General features: G+C 44.7%; 5 protein-coding genes and 1 long non-coding RNA gene across 9 annotated transcripts in view; 2 read left to right on the top strand and 4 right to left on the bottom strand.

Moving 5' to 3' along the window:
- LOC6738923 overlaps nt 1-5,535 on the top strand; it is a 42,167-nt gene extending 36,632 nt beyond the window's left edge. For all 4 annotated transcript variants that reach the window (XM_016169156.2, XM_016169157.2, XM_016169154.2 and 1 more), the window contains 10 exons: nt 1,364-1,555; nt 1,633-2,042; nt 2,098-2,313; nt 2,367-2,700; nt 2,758-3,024; nt 3,079-3,262; nt 3,319-3,525; nt 3,583-3,784; nt 3,850-3,943; nt 5,318-5,535. In XM_016169156.2, coding sequence (XP_016032754.1) covers nt 1,364-1,555; nt 1,633-2,042; nt 2,098-2,313; nt 2,367-2,700; nt 2,758-3,024; nt 3,079-3,262; nt 3,319-3,525; nt 3,583-3,784; nt 3,850-3,943; nt 5,318-5,347 — 2,136 coding nt within the window. In that variant the 3' untranslated portion in view covers nt 5,348-5,535. The remainder of the gene's footprint in view (nt 1-1,363; nt 1,556-1,632; nt 2,043-2,097; nt 2,314-2,366; nt 2,701-2,757; nt 3,025-3,078; nt 3,263-3,318; nt 3,526-3,582; nt 3,785-3,849; nt 3,944-5,317) is intronic.
- LOC6738922 (zinc finger protein 337) lies at nt 5,517-7,929 on the bottom strand. Its single transcript, XM_016171851.3, has 4 exons — nt 7,520-7,929; nt 6,941-7,466; nt 6,506-6,883; nt 5,517-6,443 (listed from the first exon to the last, which is right to left on the bottom strand). Exons 1-4 carry the CDS (start codon nt 7,816-7,818, stop codon nt 6,309-6,311), a joined length of 1,338 nt encoding a protein of 445 aa, XP_016032750.1. The 5' UTR covers nt 7,819-7,929; the 3' UTR covers nt 5,517-6,308.
- A 274-nt stretch (nt 7,930-8,203) lies between these two features.
- Nucleotides 8,204-10,714, top strand: LOC6738921 (COP9 signalosome complex subunit 3). The gene is made up of 9 exons (XM_016169159.3): nt 8,204-8,389; nt 8,503-8,751; nt 8,811-9,073; nt 9,132-9,326; nt 9,401-9,577; nt 9,916-10,047; nt 10,107-10,289; nt 10,347-10,414; nt 10,472-10,714. Exons 1-9 carry the CDS (start codon nt 8,335-8,337, stop codon nt 10,485-10,487), a joined length of 1,338 nt encoding a protein of 445 aa, XP_016032749.1. The 5' UTR covers nt 8,204-8,334; the 3' UTR covers nt 10,488-10,714.
- Nucleotides 9,450-9,919, bottom strand: LOC123327210. The gene is made up of 2 exons (XR_006541762.1): nt 9,735-9,919; nt 9,450-9,681 (listed from the first exon to the last, which is right to left on the bottom strand). It is a non-coding gene; the product is annotated as an uncharacterized LOC123327210 (long non-coding RNA).
- A 182-nt stretch (nt 10,715-10,896) lies between the features above and the next one.
- LOC27206305 lies at nt 10,897-12,352 on the bottom strand. The gene has a single exon (XM_016171850.1). The coding sequence runs from the start codon at nt 11,431-11,433 to the stop codon at nt 11,230-11,232; it is 204 nt and encodes a 67-aa protein (XP_016032748.1). The 5' UTR covers nt 11,434-12,352; the 3' UTR covers nt 10,897-11,229.
- LOC6738919 lies at nt 11,735-14,510 on the bottom strand. Its single transcript, XM_002085678.4, has 2 exons — nt 13,343-14,510; nt 11,735-13,278 (listed from the first exon to the last, which is right to left on the bottom strand). Exons 1-2 carry the CDS (start codon nt 13,650-13,652, stop codon nt 12,908-12,910), a joined length of 681 nt encoding a protein of 226 aa, XP_002085714.1. The 5' UTR covers nt 13,653-14,510; the 3' UTR covers nt 11,735-12,907.
- Nucleotides 14,511-14,630: the final 120 nt, after the last annotated feature.

The raw sequence follows: 14,630 nt of genomic DNA, 5'->3' as shown, positions 1-14,630 counted from the left end.
TGTGTCTCCACTAATTTGTACAAATGCCGCGCTTTCAATAAATTTGCGGTCACAAATTACCTGGACCACATTCACGGGTGTGCGGACTGTGGTTCTGACCCGGAATCTGGTCTGCGGTCTCGGGCATAGTTTAAATTTGCGGCCAGCTGCACAAACAAGGACGACCCGGAAACAGAAACCTCAGCTAAATTAATGCAAAAAGTCGCCGGCCACAAAACTAATTTGTCATGCGTTGGCCAAAGGTAGGAAACGCCCCGTGGACGAGGACTCGGTCCGAATGCCATTATACACCCACTCAGAATCCCCATTGGCAAGGCCAACTCAATTAAAATTCGCACAATTATGCGCCAAATGCCAAAGCGAGCAGAAACCGCACAAAAATGAACGCGTTTCGTTGATGGGAGATGTGAAATCGGGTATTACGCTGCTACCTACAGATTCAAAACCTTAATGAAGTAACTACTATATAGTTTCCTGAAGAATGTGCAGTTCCAAGAACTGACTACTCCATATAACAATTCCTTTCCGCAGACTATTTTTAGTAATCCTCAGCCCAAATAACTTTTTAATAATCAAAATTCAACCCAACAATCTGTCAATTTTAGTAAAAGGGTAAAAAGAGCTCTCCAAACTTGAACCCTCCAGTTAACCGCATAAACATGTTACTTTCATTTAAAGCCAACTTTAAATGGTCTCAAAATGTTCGACATTTAGTGCGCATCAAGTGTCGGACACATCAAAGCCATTGTGCTCAACTACTTAGGCCAGCTCCAAGTCCTTCCTACATTTCCCAGAATTTCCCCAGACTAACATACCGCACCATTACTTGCCATCGTTCCTGGCAAGCGGAATGTAACCAAAAATCACGTATACGTACAGTAGCCATTAAGTAATACGAGAGATGCTGCACTTTGGGTCCACTTCTTTACAGCAATTACCGTCCCTTTGCACTCAGTTCGACCCGATCCCGCCCCACCATATCGCCCGCTTTTTGGCCACACTCGGCCTTTAACTTCCATCACTACACTTAGAAAAACAAGTATCACCTTTATGCGTCACACTGATCACCTTTGCAATGTTAAAACAGCTCCTTCTTAGATAAGATTTACTATTAAACAAACTTCAACTTAAATAGGATCTGCTGTTCTTAAACAAAAAGTTTAAGTTTAATACAATTTAGATAGTGTTCTTCCCTGTGTAGTTAGTTAGTGCCACCCACATGGTGAAATCAACAAGCACCACCCACATTTGTCGCCGACTCACTCATTTCGTTCTCTCCTCACCCACTCTGTTCTCCTTCTTTTTCGCCCTGCTCTCTTTCTCGTTCTCCTCTTGTCTCTCGATGTCCTTTCGCTACCCGCAGGACTACGTGACCGTGTACGACGGCTACACCACACGTGACCCCATCATATTGAAGTTCTGCGGCGGCGGTCAGGCGGTGCCGGCGGCCGTTTCCAGCGGCCCGGAGCTTTTGGTCGAGTTCAGCACGTCGCCGTTTGGCACCTTCACCGGCACCTCGTCGCAGGTACTGCCGCTCTACGGATTCCAGCTGGAGGTGAGTGGGTCACCGGTCGCCAAATGGCAAGGCACTCGTCTGGGGAAAATGCTTGACTTTGTTTTTCCCCATCGCAGGTCGAAGTTCAATTCGTGGACATCCAGAGTCCCACGTACTCGAAAAACAAGAAACCCTGCGAGTTTTGGATTCGCGGTGCAGGTCGTGGCATCCTCGAGAGTCCCAAGCACTCGCTGGCTCCGAATTCCACGTGCCTGTATCACCTCCAAGGACTGGGCGTCTTCAAGACCTTTGACCACCTGAGTTTGTCGCGCAGGACGAGCAGTCAGTCGGGGATGCATCAGCCGCTCTCCCGGTTCAAGGTGTGGATTTCTGTTCTGAAGTTCAACTTGGATCCGGAGTTTGGCCAGATAGATGAGACATCGGTGGGCGCCATTGGTGTGCTGCAGACGCAGGAGGATTGCAGCGGAATGCTGCGCATCTGGGATGGAACCCTAAGGGATGCACCCGTTTGCAAGGACTTGAACTGGTAGGTGATTCATCTTAGACACAAAGGAAGCCACACTAATTTCCAATTTCTATAGTGCCACCGAGACGAGTAGTTATAACACCTTGGGTCACTACACCCATAACTCCACCAGTGTGATTGCCAGATTTTGTCGGGGCACAATCCCACGCACCTGTGATCGATCCAACATAAACGAGACCTACGCAAGACCCTGCACCATCTCGGAGAGCTATGTGTCCAGCAGCGATGCCATTACGCTCGAGCTACGCAACACTGAATCCACAGTATTAAGGTAGGGTTTCTTTTAAAGTAAATGTCCAAGTCAATGGTAACCCTCTCTTTTAGACCACTGGATTTCAAGCTGAAGTACGAGTTCATTGATTTGCACCAGGATGGTTTGCCTTGGGGTGGTGGGGAGCACGATTGCAACCGGAAGTTCCTTAGCAGCATGATGGATCGCAAGGATCCTGCCATCTTCCGCAGTGTGCGCAACATATTCCTATTTGGAAGAGGAGGAACTAGGAACCTGAAGTGCATCTACAAATTCGAGGCACAGCGAGGCGAAAGGGTCCGAATCAAGATGAGAAAAGTAACAACCACCAACAGACCTTGCTATTCACGTGTGGATGAGGACATTAATCGATCTTTTTGCTATGGCGATACCAATGTCCGAATTGAGGTAGGCATAACCCACCTTTGGCTTTCCAATCCTACTTATTAATAACTTTTACTTTAGATCTTTGAGCGACCCTACCACGATTCCATTTTACTTCATCGAGGCTGCATGTGCAACTCCTCTAACCAATCCCACCTGCCGGTGGAGTACACTTCCACAAGTCGCGATGTGGAGGTGCACTTCATCGCCCAAAACATGACCACCTTGGACGATCCAGATACGGTTAACTTTGAGGGAATGTTTGAGTTCGTCAAGGCTCCAACAAGCTGCAAGGATGGACGCAGGAAATTCGGACCAAGTGGCACTATAGATATGACCTTCGGAGACGTATGTAGATCCGTACACTTTAGGAGACACAAATCACATTCTTAATTCTATCAGGTGGAGTGCCGCTCAAGACCCTGGCTCATTGAGCCTTCTAATGGCAATAAGTTTCTGTACGTCCGACTGAAGGCCATATTCTTGAGCAAACACAATCCCACGCAGACACTGAACGCGACCTATGTGCAGTCAGATACTTGGAGATGTGAGACCAAGTCCAGAGCTGTGCTAACCACGTCGGAGGGTAGGCTATAAGATGTTCCATTATTGTTCCAGGTCTACAATCCGTACTTCCCTTAGGTCTAACCATTGTGGCTTGTCCACTGAGTCCGGACTCGAATGCCTACGAATTTGTGGAGATCTTTAGTTCCGGTTGGAACGAAAGGCCCAATTTTGCGCTTGTCAATCGATCCCGAGCCATCAGCGTCGAGTTCCTGCGTCCTGGCAACGGGGAGTACTCCTTTAACTGGATGGAACTGATTCCCAGGCCCACACTTAGCATGGCGGGTAAGCTTAATAGATGATCTCGAGTCAAATGGTCTTCTAATGGATCCAATCTCGCAGAGGACTGCCAGTTTAAGTGTGCCGAACTGGGTGCCTGTGTAAATGCCAGTGTTTGGTGTGATGGCGTAGTCCACTGTCCTTCCGGGGACGATGAGACCTTCCTGCAGTGTTCAGCCTTGATGAAACTGCCCGCCGAGATCCTGGCCACGCTCTGCCTGATCTTTGTGCTCTCGTGTTGTGCTTTCGCTGCCTTTGCCTACAAGTATGTTATAATACAGTGCATGTCAACTAATTCACTAATTTATTATATTACCACATCCGAAATAGGAAAATCAAACGCAAGCTGCGCGGCTCCTCGGTGCTGCAGACGCGACTCAAATCGCTGAGCTCGATGGACACGGCCGTTCTGGATGAAAAGGAGGTGATTTGCTGACAAAGCGACAATTCTGTGCGTTACGTGGAGATCGATCGTGTGACCACGGTCTGATGCTCGACGACCAGTAACGTGCAGAATTGTGCCCCGGAACAGACACCAGTATCGCCACCACAAGTCAACCAAGAAACAGAAACCACAATTTCAACTGACGCGAATGCGAAACGCAACAATGAAACGATGAGAAAGAAAAAGGCAACTCTTTTTCGAAATCAAAACCGAACAACCAGAATCAAAATCGTTCGCCTGTTTTTTAAACTGCATTTATATGAGAGCGTATCCGCTACAGATCGCAGGATTTTGTTGATTCTATTTGTATTAATCTCTATTTTATAGATCGAAAGACTCAGATGACAAAGTGTTCCCCTGGTTTTTAGTGTCGCGCAATTTTATAAGCAATTTTCTAGGCCTAGGGTTTTTCGTATGTATTTTCGATATGATTTCCCAAACTCGACCCACAAAAACCAACACACTGTACATACTAACGATTGCGTAGCACAGGACGAGGACGACGAGGACCAGAAATCGGACAGATCTGACCAGTTATAACTTCCACTATGTTCGTGTCCTTGGTTCTTACAGAGTACTCATAAACCTATGTAGATACAACTGTTTCCTAATAGCCTTTAAGTGTATCGTACTATGCTAATCGAAACCGACAGACAAGTGATGATCATCATCACCAGTTTAGATGGGGAAGAGTTAGTTTTTTTGGGGATCGTTTGAGAAACTCACACAGCATTTATTATGCGGCGCACAAAACAAAAAAGTAATGAAATCAAAAACAAAACAAAAATAGTAAAAATCCAAAGGAGTAAGCTGACGGAAGGGAGATGATTAATCGACCATTCCCAGAGTAGATCGTAAGTGGAACATGTTTTACATTTTAAGATTGATGGATGCATCGTAAACGTAATTTAGTCGCCAGAGGGACGCAGTGGTTAGTCGAATATGTCAATATACATAGAAGCTAGATGAATTCGTTAGTTGTTTAATAGACGTTGTAGTGATCATGGATAATATCAGCATAATCAAAGCTAAATCAAGCCAACAATTTATAGGTATCTCGTCGTATTCAAAGTACTCAAAAAACCCAGTCGAATCGAAGTCATTCAGAACTCACGCCCATTGTTGTTAATGTTGTTGTCTCCAAAGTGCACAGTTCGCTTCATGCCACATCATCTAGCGCCTGCTCCCTCACCACCAAACCAAACCAAATCAGATCAAAATCAAATCAAATCAAAACCAAACCAATCTTTGCATGGTTATCCTCGTATGTTGGCTCTGGGCTCAATGGCAGCGACTTAATCGAATCCTTTTCTATTTTGTATTCTCTCTTTGAACATCCCTTTTGTGTCGAAGAAAAAACCCGTCGTTGAAACCAAGATCTAAGGCTCGGGGATCGAGAGCAAAGCAAAAAGCCCGGCCTGGCCAAAAAGGAGGGAGCAGGGATCAGGGACTCGGAAAATACAACACAGCAGAGTGTGAATCAGTCGAAATGATATTTTTGTTTAAACTCTTCTTCCTTTTTAAGAACTGTAAATAAAACAAATAGAAGCTGTATGATATTAACAATTTTATATTGAGTGTTTTATTTTCCATTTTGCTGTACTACTCAGTTGCACTCTCAAATAGTGAATATGTTTTGATATTCGAATCAAACTCAGACAATAAACGTTAAAATCTATTTTGTAACTCGGTGGTAACTTATTTTCATTACTATAGCGAACAAGAGGACAGGAGGTGCATAACTTTTGGACTCTCCAGATCACTTGGTCTGCGAAGTCCTGCAGCTGATTAAATGCGAGCGTAAATAAATATATTAAACCAAAGTAAAGCTCAACTACTGAACTAATTAAATCAATTTAAATATTAACAACTTACACAAGTTATTAGCGAACTGCCCGAATGAAGACATTTCTGTCGTAAACTAGATTTAAAAGCGCTGATCTTGAAACCGAACTGAAACCGGATGATTATCGCTGGCAGAGTAGATTTTTAAATTTTAACTTAGTTTAAAGTAAAGCGTAACTGATAATTAAACGGAACACGGTAAACCAGCATGACTAAATAATTCGAATGTTGAACAAAAAAATCATATCAGATTCTAAAATGATATTAAATTTAAATGGAAAACTGAACAACTTAATAAACAAGCATTTAAATCCCCAAAACAAACTGCATGAGAACATTATTTTATACAAAACTCTTTACAGCGCATTGGACACGCCATATTCAACAAATTGAATTGTACATAAAAACATAGAACATAAAAACAAAGTAAACAATAAAAAATGGGAAGTGAATCGACTCAACGCTTACCCTTAATCTACAAACTTAAAATGTTATAATTTTAGTCCTTTAAGTACGTGGGAAATTGAGTATCTTCAGATGGAGGTGCTGGTATGGTTACACCACCCGTATCCAGAGCTGGTTCATGGGGCAATGAATCCACGCTCTCCAACGGCATAAAACAGTCAGCTGAAATCTGCAAAATAAACTGTAGCTTATCCAAATGATAAAAGATGATGAGATGATGAGGGGACATACCTCCCCGTTCTTGTCGCCCACTTTTCGAGGATACTTGAAGCCAGAGGCACGCGCATCCATAGAATCTTCACAATTTGTGATCAAGCCCTGTCGATGATCCTGTTTGTGGGCTTGTAGTCGTTCTGCATTAATGGAGCTGAAGCTGCAGATATCACAGCACAAGTCCCGATAGGCTTCGGCATGATTGAGTCGCATGTGGCGCTTAAGAGCATTGGCTTGGATGCAGAAGTACTCGCACTGACTACATTTCAGACTGCTCCTTGTGTCCTGGCTATCATGACGCTGCCGATGCTTGTGCAGGACACTGGGATCACGAGTGGAGAACTTGCATTCGCCACATTGCAGCGGCTTCTCGCCCGTGTGCTGACGCATGTGAATCTGGAAAGAGTATTAGGTAGCATGAAGATCGGAAATTGCTATCTAAGCTGAACTCACTATTAAGCTAGCCTTGCGAGCCGTCTTTTTGCCACACACATTGCAGATAAATGGCTTGATTTTGTTGTGAACAGTCTTCACGTGTTTAGAGAGCGTTTTGCCGTTGACGAACTTGCGATTGCAAATCTCGCAGGTCTTCTCGGCATAGTATTTGTTCTTCTTTGACGATGGTGGCAGAGCAGCAGGTTGCGCGGCCATCTCTGCGGATTGTTCCTTGAGCTTCTTTCTCCGCTGAACGGCAGCCAGTGAGCGGAGCACCCTGGGTCGCCACTTTTTGTGAACCTGCATGTGGCGCCACACGAGAGCGGATATGGGCGACTTGTAGTTGCATTCGTTGACGGGACACTCCAGTAGGTCCACATCCAACTGGTGGGCTTTCCACAGGTGGGCGGAGCACCTCCGCCAGTTGGGCAGTTCCATGCCACATTCGCAGCAGGAAAAGCTGCCACCCTTATGGCAACTGGAGTGAAGCTCCATTCTGGTAGCATCTTGGAACTTGAAGGGGCATTCCTTTCCAAAGGAGCACCTTTAACAAACGAGTTTGTCAGAAGCTTATCGTGATAATTTGGACATACTTACGGCTCTAACATGTTGGCCCTTAGCACCAGCCGAAAGTCCTTGAAAGGCATGGGCTGCAGTTCACTGGCCGGGGGTTCCGAGTCCTCCGATCGCTCTACAACGGTTTGTTTATCCTGGTTCTTCCTACCGGCTGCAGTTTGTTCCTTAGTTGAAGTCTTCGCAGTTTTGTTTTTGACACTGGGCGTTGAGATGGGCTCATAGCCGTGAAAGTAGACGAGATGTCCTCGAAGATCCTCCTGGAGATCATATTGACGAAGGCACAGAATGCACACATATACGATTCGCGCAGAATTTTCCATTTTATATTAGTTACATTTCGTATTAGGATATTAACAGCAATTCAATAACATAGCAACAAAGTGTTATCGAAAATAGGGAGCTCTATCGCGGCTGTACAATCGAAATTTAAATACGTTGTTTTAGAACAATTTTCTTAAAATTTCATAAACTAATTTATACGCATGGCAGAACGCTGATTCTAATGGCGAGTGTGCGAATGCAAATACATATAAATATAGAGTGCAAAAAAAAGCAACAAGTGTCTTAATACTTTAATTTGTGTGCCTGTTCTAAATTTTCCAGCTGAGTAGTAGTGCTAAAAGTTATAGATGGCGTGTTTTTACAAAGCCAGTGTGGAACAACGCTGTCTTTAGGCTACTAATCGATAGTGCTAAGCTGTACGAAATCGACAGCACCCAATATTCATCGTTTTAGTCCCAGCTCTAATCCGTCGGCAGTCATTTGTTATTTCGCGAAATTATTTTTCGCACTTTTGCAAGTTAATAGGCCAAAAAGTAGTCTCGGAGTTACCTAATATGGGCAGCGCGCTGGAAAACTATGTGAATCAAGTGCGCACACTGAGTGCGTCCGGTAAGTTGACCGACCGGCGGAGCACGATACTCAAGAAACCGGGCTCGTTGCCGCCTTTGTTTTGATATTAAAGCGATTCACAACTGACTTTGCTGGCCGGCTTTTCATCACAGGAAGCTATCGGGAGCTGGCCGAGGAGCTGCCGGAGTCGCTGTCGCTGCTAGCCCGCAACTGGAGCATCCTGGACAACGTGCTGGAGACGCTAGACATGCAGCAGCACTCGCTGGGCGTGCTCTATGTGCTCCTGGCCAAGCTGCACAGTGCGTCCACCTCGAATCCGGAGCCGGTGCAACTTATCCAGCTGATGCGGGACTTTGTGCAGCGCAACAATAACGAGCAGCTGCGCTATGCGGTGTGCGCCTGTGAGACATGACCTTTCTGTTCCAAAAGTACCCTAAGACTAATCACTTTTCCCATATAGTCTACGAAACATGTCATCTGTTCACCGAATTTGTAGTGCAAAAGAACCTCAGCATCCTGGGCATACGCATCATTTCGCGCGCTATCGACCAGATTCGACAGTTGGACACCCAGCTCACTCCCATACACGCCGATCTCTGCCTGCTCAGCCTGAAAGCGAAAAACTTCAGTGTGGTGCTGCCGTATCTGGACGCGGACATTACGGATATCTCCACCGTAGCAGCCGAGTGCAAGACCCAGCAGCAGCAGCAGTCCCAGCACGCGGTACTCACGGTTGAAAATGAACTTCTGAACTATTAGAATTCATAGTTTCCTTTTTTAGGATGCCAACAACGATGCCAAGTATTTCTTGCTGTACTTCTACTACGGCGGCATGATCTACACGGCGATTAAGAACTACGAGCGTGCTTTGTACTTCTTCGAGGTCTGCATCACAACGCCGGCAATGGCCATGTCGCACATCATGCTGGAGGCCTACAAGAAGTTTCTCATGGTTTCACTCATCGTCGAGGGCAAGGTGAGCTGGACAACAAATTAGTTTGTTTCATATTATATCAGTCTCTCAATCTGGAAATCTTGTGTCACTTACAGATAGCGTATATACCAAAAAACACACAGGTCATTGGCCGTTTTATGAAGCCGATGGCCAATCACTACCACGACCTGGTCAATGTGTACGCGAATTCGTCTAGCGAAGAGCTGCGCATCATCATACTCAAGTACAGTGAAGCATTTACGCGTGATAACAATATGGGACTGGCCAAACAGGCAAGTAGTTCAAAAAGTAGTGTTTATCTTATAGAATTTTTCTTTTCTGATCTCTTGCTTCCGTATGTGAAAAGTAAGCTGTTATTCGAAAAAATTTAAAACACCTAAGTCTTTTCAAGGTGTAACAGTGCTACAAATTAAACTTTTAATTACTCACCGTTTCAAATAAAAAAAAATAAATAAATTTATGCGGAAGTTTATCGAAAGCAAACATTTATGCCTAACATAAAATTATTTCCGGTGGCACTGAAATTTAGATTTTGCTGTATTCTAAACAAAAGAGTTTTTAAAAAGATATTTGGATAATAAACTATGACATTTTAACATGAATCCCTTAGGTAGCCACCTCCTTGTATAAGAGAAACATCCAGCGGCTCACTAAAACCTTCTTGACCCTTTCCCTGAGCGATGTGGCCAGTCGTGTCCAACTTGCCAGCGCAGTCGAAGCGGAGCGTTACATTCTCAACATGGTAAGGAAGTGTCTTTGTTTCCATTATTTTATTTATACCAAATTAATAACTAATTGCAGATCAAATCGGGTGAAATTTATGCCAGCATCAATCAAAAGGACGGTATGGTTTTGTTCAAAGACGACCCAGAGAAATACAACTCACCGGAGATGTTCCTTAACGTGCAAAATAATATAACACATGTTCTGGATCAAGTTAGGCAGATCAACAAAATGGAGGAGGAGATCATTTTAAATCCAATGGTAGGTTCTATTGTAAGTTATTGCTTATATGTTATTTGCTTAAATTCCATTTTTCAGTATGTGAAAAAGGCTCTTGGCAGCCAGGATGATGACCTAACGTCGCAGCACCCAAAGACTTTCTCGGGGTGAGATTTAGAATATAAGCGTACCGAGAATTGTTAGTAATATTTTCATTGTTACAGTGATCCCACAGATTGATGATGCCACTGCCACAGAACCACCAGCAGCAGCCTGCTGTTATCATTTCAACGCTCATCCAATCCCCAACACCGTTTACCAGATCTTGTCGAAGCCGCGAGGCCCTGGGCCCGAAAGCTGACGACTCTTGCAGTCCGTACTCATTCAGCTACCACAACAACAAACTGCGCTCTTATTGCAAATTTAAAGATGAACATGCTATTTTAAATAAACTATGTATAAATCTATGACTAAGTCAGGGGATCCTTATCACGCTTTTGATTGACTCACAAATTATACGTCTCGATACTGCAACGATAAGGCTGTTGTGCCTTTTTACGCATCGTTCGATCAGGCGACGTTTTACTGTCGGGACGGATCGGTTAAGTGCTTTGTACTTGCCCCCAATCTACCTTAATTGCAGTTCAGCTATCGTTCACGTTATTTTATTTACAATATCAATGTACATGTAACCTAACCTTAGGGCAAAAACGAACAATTAAGTGACTAGAGGACCAGCGCGTTTAATGTAGTTAATTTCTACTCGTAAGCCTAGTTTCGTGTATTTATTTACGTCTAGACTAATTGCATAGCTTAATATATCAACAGGCGTCTAGGTTGTGTGGTTCGTGCGTGTGGGTGGTCAGCAGCTGTCGTTCCTCGTACATCGCTCCAATCGCCCGAATTAAAACCGGAGCTCTGACATCGGAGACTGAGACTTGAGATTCTCGCGCCTCTCATAGCCAGCTGCGCTGCACCCATCCTAACCGGTTTTCATGGCGTCTAGCTCCATGATGGAGGTCTTCAGCTGCTGTGCCGGGGAAACCAGACCCGCTGATACCTCGCCGTTGAGACTGCGATACAGCTTGTGGACCACATTGACCAGTATGAAGCACAGAATGAGCACCAGCAGCGACATAAAGGCGTAGGCCAAGACCAGCGGTGCGTCCGAAATGGGGTCCAGCATGGCGATCGTTGTTTGGATACAGAAATATATATATGTACCGAGAATATATGTCTTGAAAATTTGTTGTGACTTTGTACACTAGCTTCCCGTAAGGAAATGTGAAAGAGTGTAGTCCAGACAGCTCAGGTTCAGGTAAAGAGACGGGTCGCAACGCGTATGTAAATTAGCCACTCGAGCATACACATATATAGCATGTATATGATATTCTGGAATTGTGACCGCGTCGGCGTTTCGTGTGTACGTCGCTTGACACCTGCCCGAGAACTGAAACGAGCCGAGAGCGTTAAATGAATGGAACTTTGCTTGGCATTACGTATACGCTTCGTTGCCAGACCGTTGCCGCTGTAGATCTTGCTATATGTTGTGCGTCCAGTTTTGAGTTTTTGTTTTTGGCTTGGTTTTGATAAGCGCCTTGTGCAATAGAGTCTGCAACTTGGGCCAAGATTAGAAAAGCGCCTCCACTTCTTGGAGTTCCCGCTCCCGCTGAGAGCCGCTCTTTACATCTGGCAACTTTTCGGACCCCAGCTTTATTTATAACTCATGGAGGAATTCCAGTCGCATTCATATTCGCCTCGCAATCAAATCAACAACGCTGCCTTCTTAATTGGCCGCGTCAATAAAGAATGAAATGGCGTCAAACAAATGCTTGGGGTCCCTCGTCTCGTGGAGGTGGCGAGATCTGGTTGGGGGTAGTGATTTCGGCAATTAGGCATGATAGCCAGGCTATCGACGCGGCCTGGAAAGCTTTTTATCTACTGATAACGAATTCCACAGTCACAATGATAAGCCCCGAAGAACGCGGACCCCACAAGTTAAGGTTGCGAGCGTGCCATGGGAGTAGGGAAATCCAATTGTTAGAAATCAAACTTGCAGCTTATATCACCTTATATTATAGTCTTGTAAATATATTTTTGGTTTCGAAGTGAAGACTCTCGACTCAACCTTTTTTTTATATTAAACACCAAACATTTTACTGTAACGTGACAAACTTGTGTATGTGGAAAATTACCTAACGAGCTGTAAACTTTTGATTTGTTCAGCGTTGAAAGAATTCTAAGTATGTTTTTGTTTTCTTGAAGAGGTCATTAAATGCGGAATTCAGTTCATGCAGAGCGAATGGAAAATCAAAATTGTTATTGAATTCATTAATGGGAAAATAGGGCTGAGAATTTAAATTTCCTAGAGCGATTAGCTGGTATATGTATTTACCCAAAAAAAAAGGAAGCTTAATTAACACCCCTACTAGAACACACATGTGTACGCCCCTGTTCCGCTGGCTTTCACCTTCGTTGTCACGCGATTATCATAAACTAGCGTGAGCGCAGTGCCCGACCCACTGAACCAGCCGTCGACCCTGGAGCCTCCAGCTCATTGATCTTTGTATACAATTTAATAAAACAAGTTATACCGCAACCAAGCTGCCCAGAACAGACGACATATACTCCCTATCCAATTGCCACACCCTTTAGTCCCTTTAATCCGGTATCCGGGAGTTCCGTCTTGAGGAACCAGGTCGGCAGGCGGCGGCGTTATCCGTGCACCTGGCATCCTGGTTATCTCTGGCCTCCTGGATCACGTCGTCGAGGGTCAACTGGATACGACTGTCCGGCCTCGGGTCCGGCCGCCTTTGGTTGCACTTGAGCATGACTTTGAGGCGCGGGATCTTGGAGAGGTGGTCATAGAACCGCACTATGTGCAAGGATCCAGAAGGCCTCGGTTCGGAGGCAGCACACACGGGCTGATCCCGGCAGTTGCACAAGAAACTGATGGCCTTCCGGCTGGAACTCACATCGAACTCGGCGCTGACCAGATAACAGGGCTCCAGGGAGAGCACTATACGCAGCACTAGAGGAAGAGAGTCCGGGAGGAAGAGTAGGCCGAGCAACTGTCTCACTGGCACTGAGCTTACCCGAAGAGGTCTCCAGGATCTGTGACCGGTTCTGAATCCAAACTGAGCGTAGGCTCGGCTGATTGGACCGTGGACTGCGGAGCGAGCTGTCCAGGTATTCCCGTATGGTCATCGCATGATTGGAGTGACGCAGTCCCAGGAACTGTTGTCGGGAGTTGCCGGGCAAGGCGGCCAGAGGCAGGTTGTCGTAGACGGAGACATAGATCTTGTGGCTGATATAGACCACCACGAAGCACAGGATGACGATGAGCAGTCCGATAAGCAGGTAAGTGAACAGTGTCGGTATAAAGAAGATGGCGTCCAGAAACATGGGGTCGCTGATCCGGAAGTGCTAGCTCACTGACAGGATACGCAAATCTACAGAGAGGGTTACGGGAATCCATGGGAGGAGCTTCGAATCTCTTGGTTTTTGCAACATCTATGTAAATGTATTTATTTCGTAGTTTCTGTATTTTTTTTGGTTTATTTTTTGTTGTTTGTTTGTTGTCAATTTTTTTATGGATTTCTGCCTTGTTTTTTACATACGATTTTACATTGATAATATTATGCTTGTAATTTAATTGTATTCCACTCGATCTCCTTGCCTCCACTGCCTGCACGTCGGCTTAAAGTTGATTTTTGCGTGACCTCCCAATTTTGCCATTTATTTTCGTTTCTAACCCGCCGGCGGGTTCCATCTACGCCCACATGGGCGTGGCCTGCACACGGCGCAGACCCCTTACAAATGTTCTACATAGGCTCAACCTTTAGCATTTTGCATTTTGCTCATTTTCTAACAGTGTCTCATAGCCGAAATATCAGCACAGATATTTTCGACTTAAGCTTCTGGCTTTTCTGTAAAACTGTCAAAATTTTAGCTTTATCTCAGCATGTGTGCATTTCAAAATCGCATTTTTGAGTTATGACTTCATGTTTGAGAGTGGGTGGATGAGTGTGTGCGCGTGTGATGTAGCAACAGCTGTAGATAATGTTTCATGATCTATCGAGCAGATATAAGCTTTATAAATATATACACACAAATGTTTTTGTTGGCTGCGTTTTTTTCTGAGTGTTGTAAATGCAACTTCTCGTTTGGGTAATATTCAATAGTTCACACAGATACACACGCACACTCACCCAACACACACGCAAACCCATACTCTGCGATTTAAATTGTTGTAAAGTTATCTTCTCGTTAGCTGGCAGTTTTGGGAAATGCCTAGTACATTAGTTTTGAAACTTTAGAGGTATTCCAAGAAATATGTATAATCAATCAGTTTTAATTTTAAAATTTCAACTATCATAACTT

This window comes from Drosophila simulans, chromosome 3L (genome assembly GCF_016746395.2).
Source record: "Drosophila simulans strain w501 chromosome 3L, Prin_Dsim_3.1, whole genome shotgun sequence".
NCBI classification, from domain to species: domain Eukaryota; kingdom Metazoa; phylum Arthropoda; class Insecta; order Diptera; family Drosophilidae; genus Drosophila; species Drosophila simulans.
This window is presented reverse-complemented; position numbering and strand designations above follow the sequence as displayed.

What these genes read in the sequence shown, in the direction of transcription:
- LOC6738922 (XM_016171851.3), bottom strand. Translation starts at nt 7,818, where the DNA reads ATGGAAAATTCTGCGCGAATCGTATATGTGTGCATTCTGTGCCTTCGT. An exon ending in AGGGCCAACATGTTAGAGCC is followed by an intron (nt 7,467 to 7,519) that starts GTAAGTATGTCC and finishes CGTTTGTTAAAG; the next exon opens with GTGCTCCTTTGGAAAGGAAT. An exon ending in TGGGCGACAAGAACGGGGAG is followed by an intron (nt 6,444 to 6,505) that starts GTATGTCCCCTC and finishes TTTATTTTGCAG; the next exon opens with ATTTCAGCTGACTGTTTTAT.
- LOC27206305 (XM_016171850.1), bottom strand. Translation starts at nt 11,433, where the DNA reads ATGCTGGACCCCATTTCGGACGCACCGCTGGTCTTGGCCTACGCCTTT.
- LOC6738919 (XM_002085678.4), bottom strand. Translation starts at nt 13,652, where the DNA reads ATGTTTCTGGACGCCATCTTCTTTATACCGACACTGTTCACTTACCTG. An exon ending in GATCCTGGAGACCTCTTCGG is followed by an intron (nt 13,279 to 13,342) that starts GTAAGCTCAGTG and finishes CTCTTCCTCTAG; the next exon opens with TGCTGCGTATAGTGCTCTCC.
- LOC6738921 (XM_016169159.3), top strand. Translation starts at nt 8,335, where the DNA reads ATGGGCAGCGCGCTGGAAAACTATGTGAATCAAGTGCGCACACTGAGT. An exon ending in GCGCTATGCGGTGTGCGCCT is followed by an intron (nt 8,752 to 8,810) that starts GTGAGACATGAC and finishes TTTCCCATATAG; the next exon opens with TCTACGAAACATGTCATCTG. An exon ending in ATATGGGACTGGCCAAACAG is followed by an intron (nt 9,578 to 9,915) that starts GCAAGTAGTTCA and finishes TGAATCCCTTAG; the next exon opens with GTAGCCACCTCCTTGTATAA.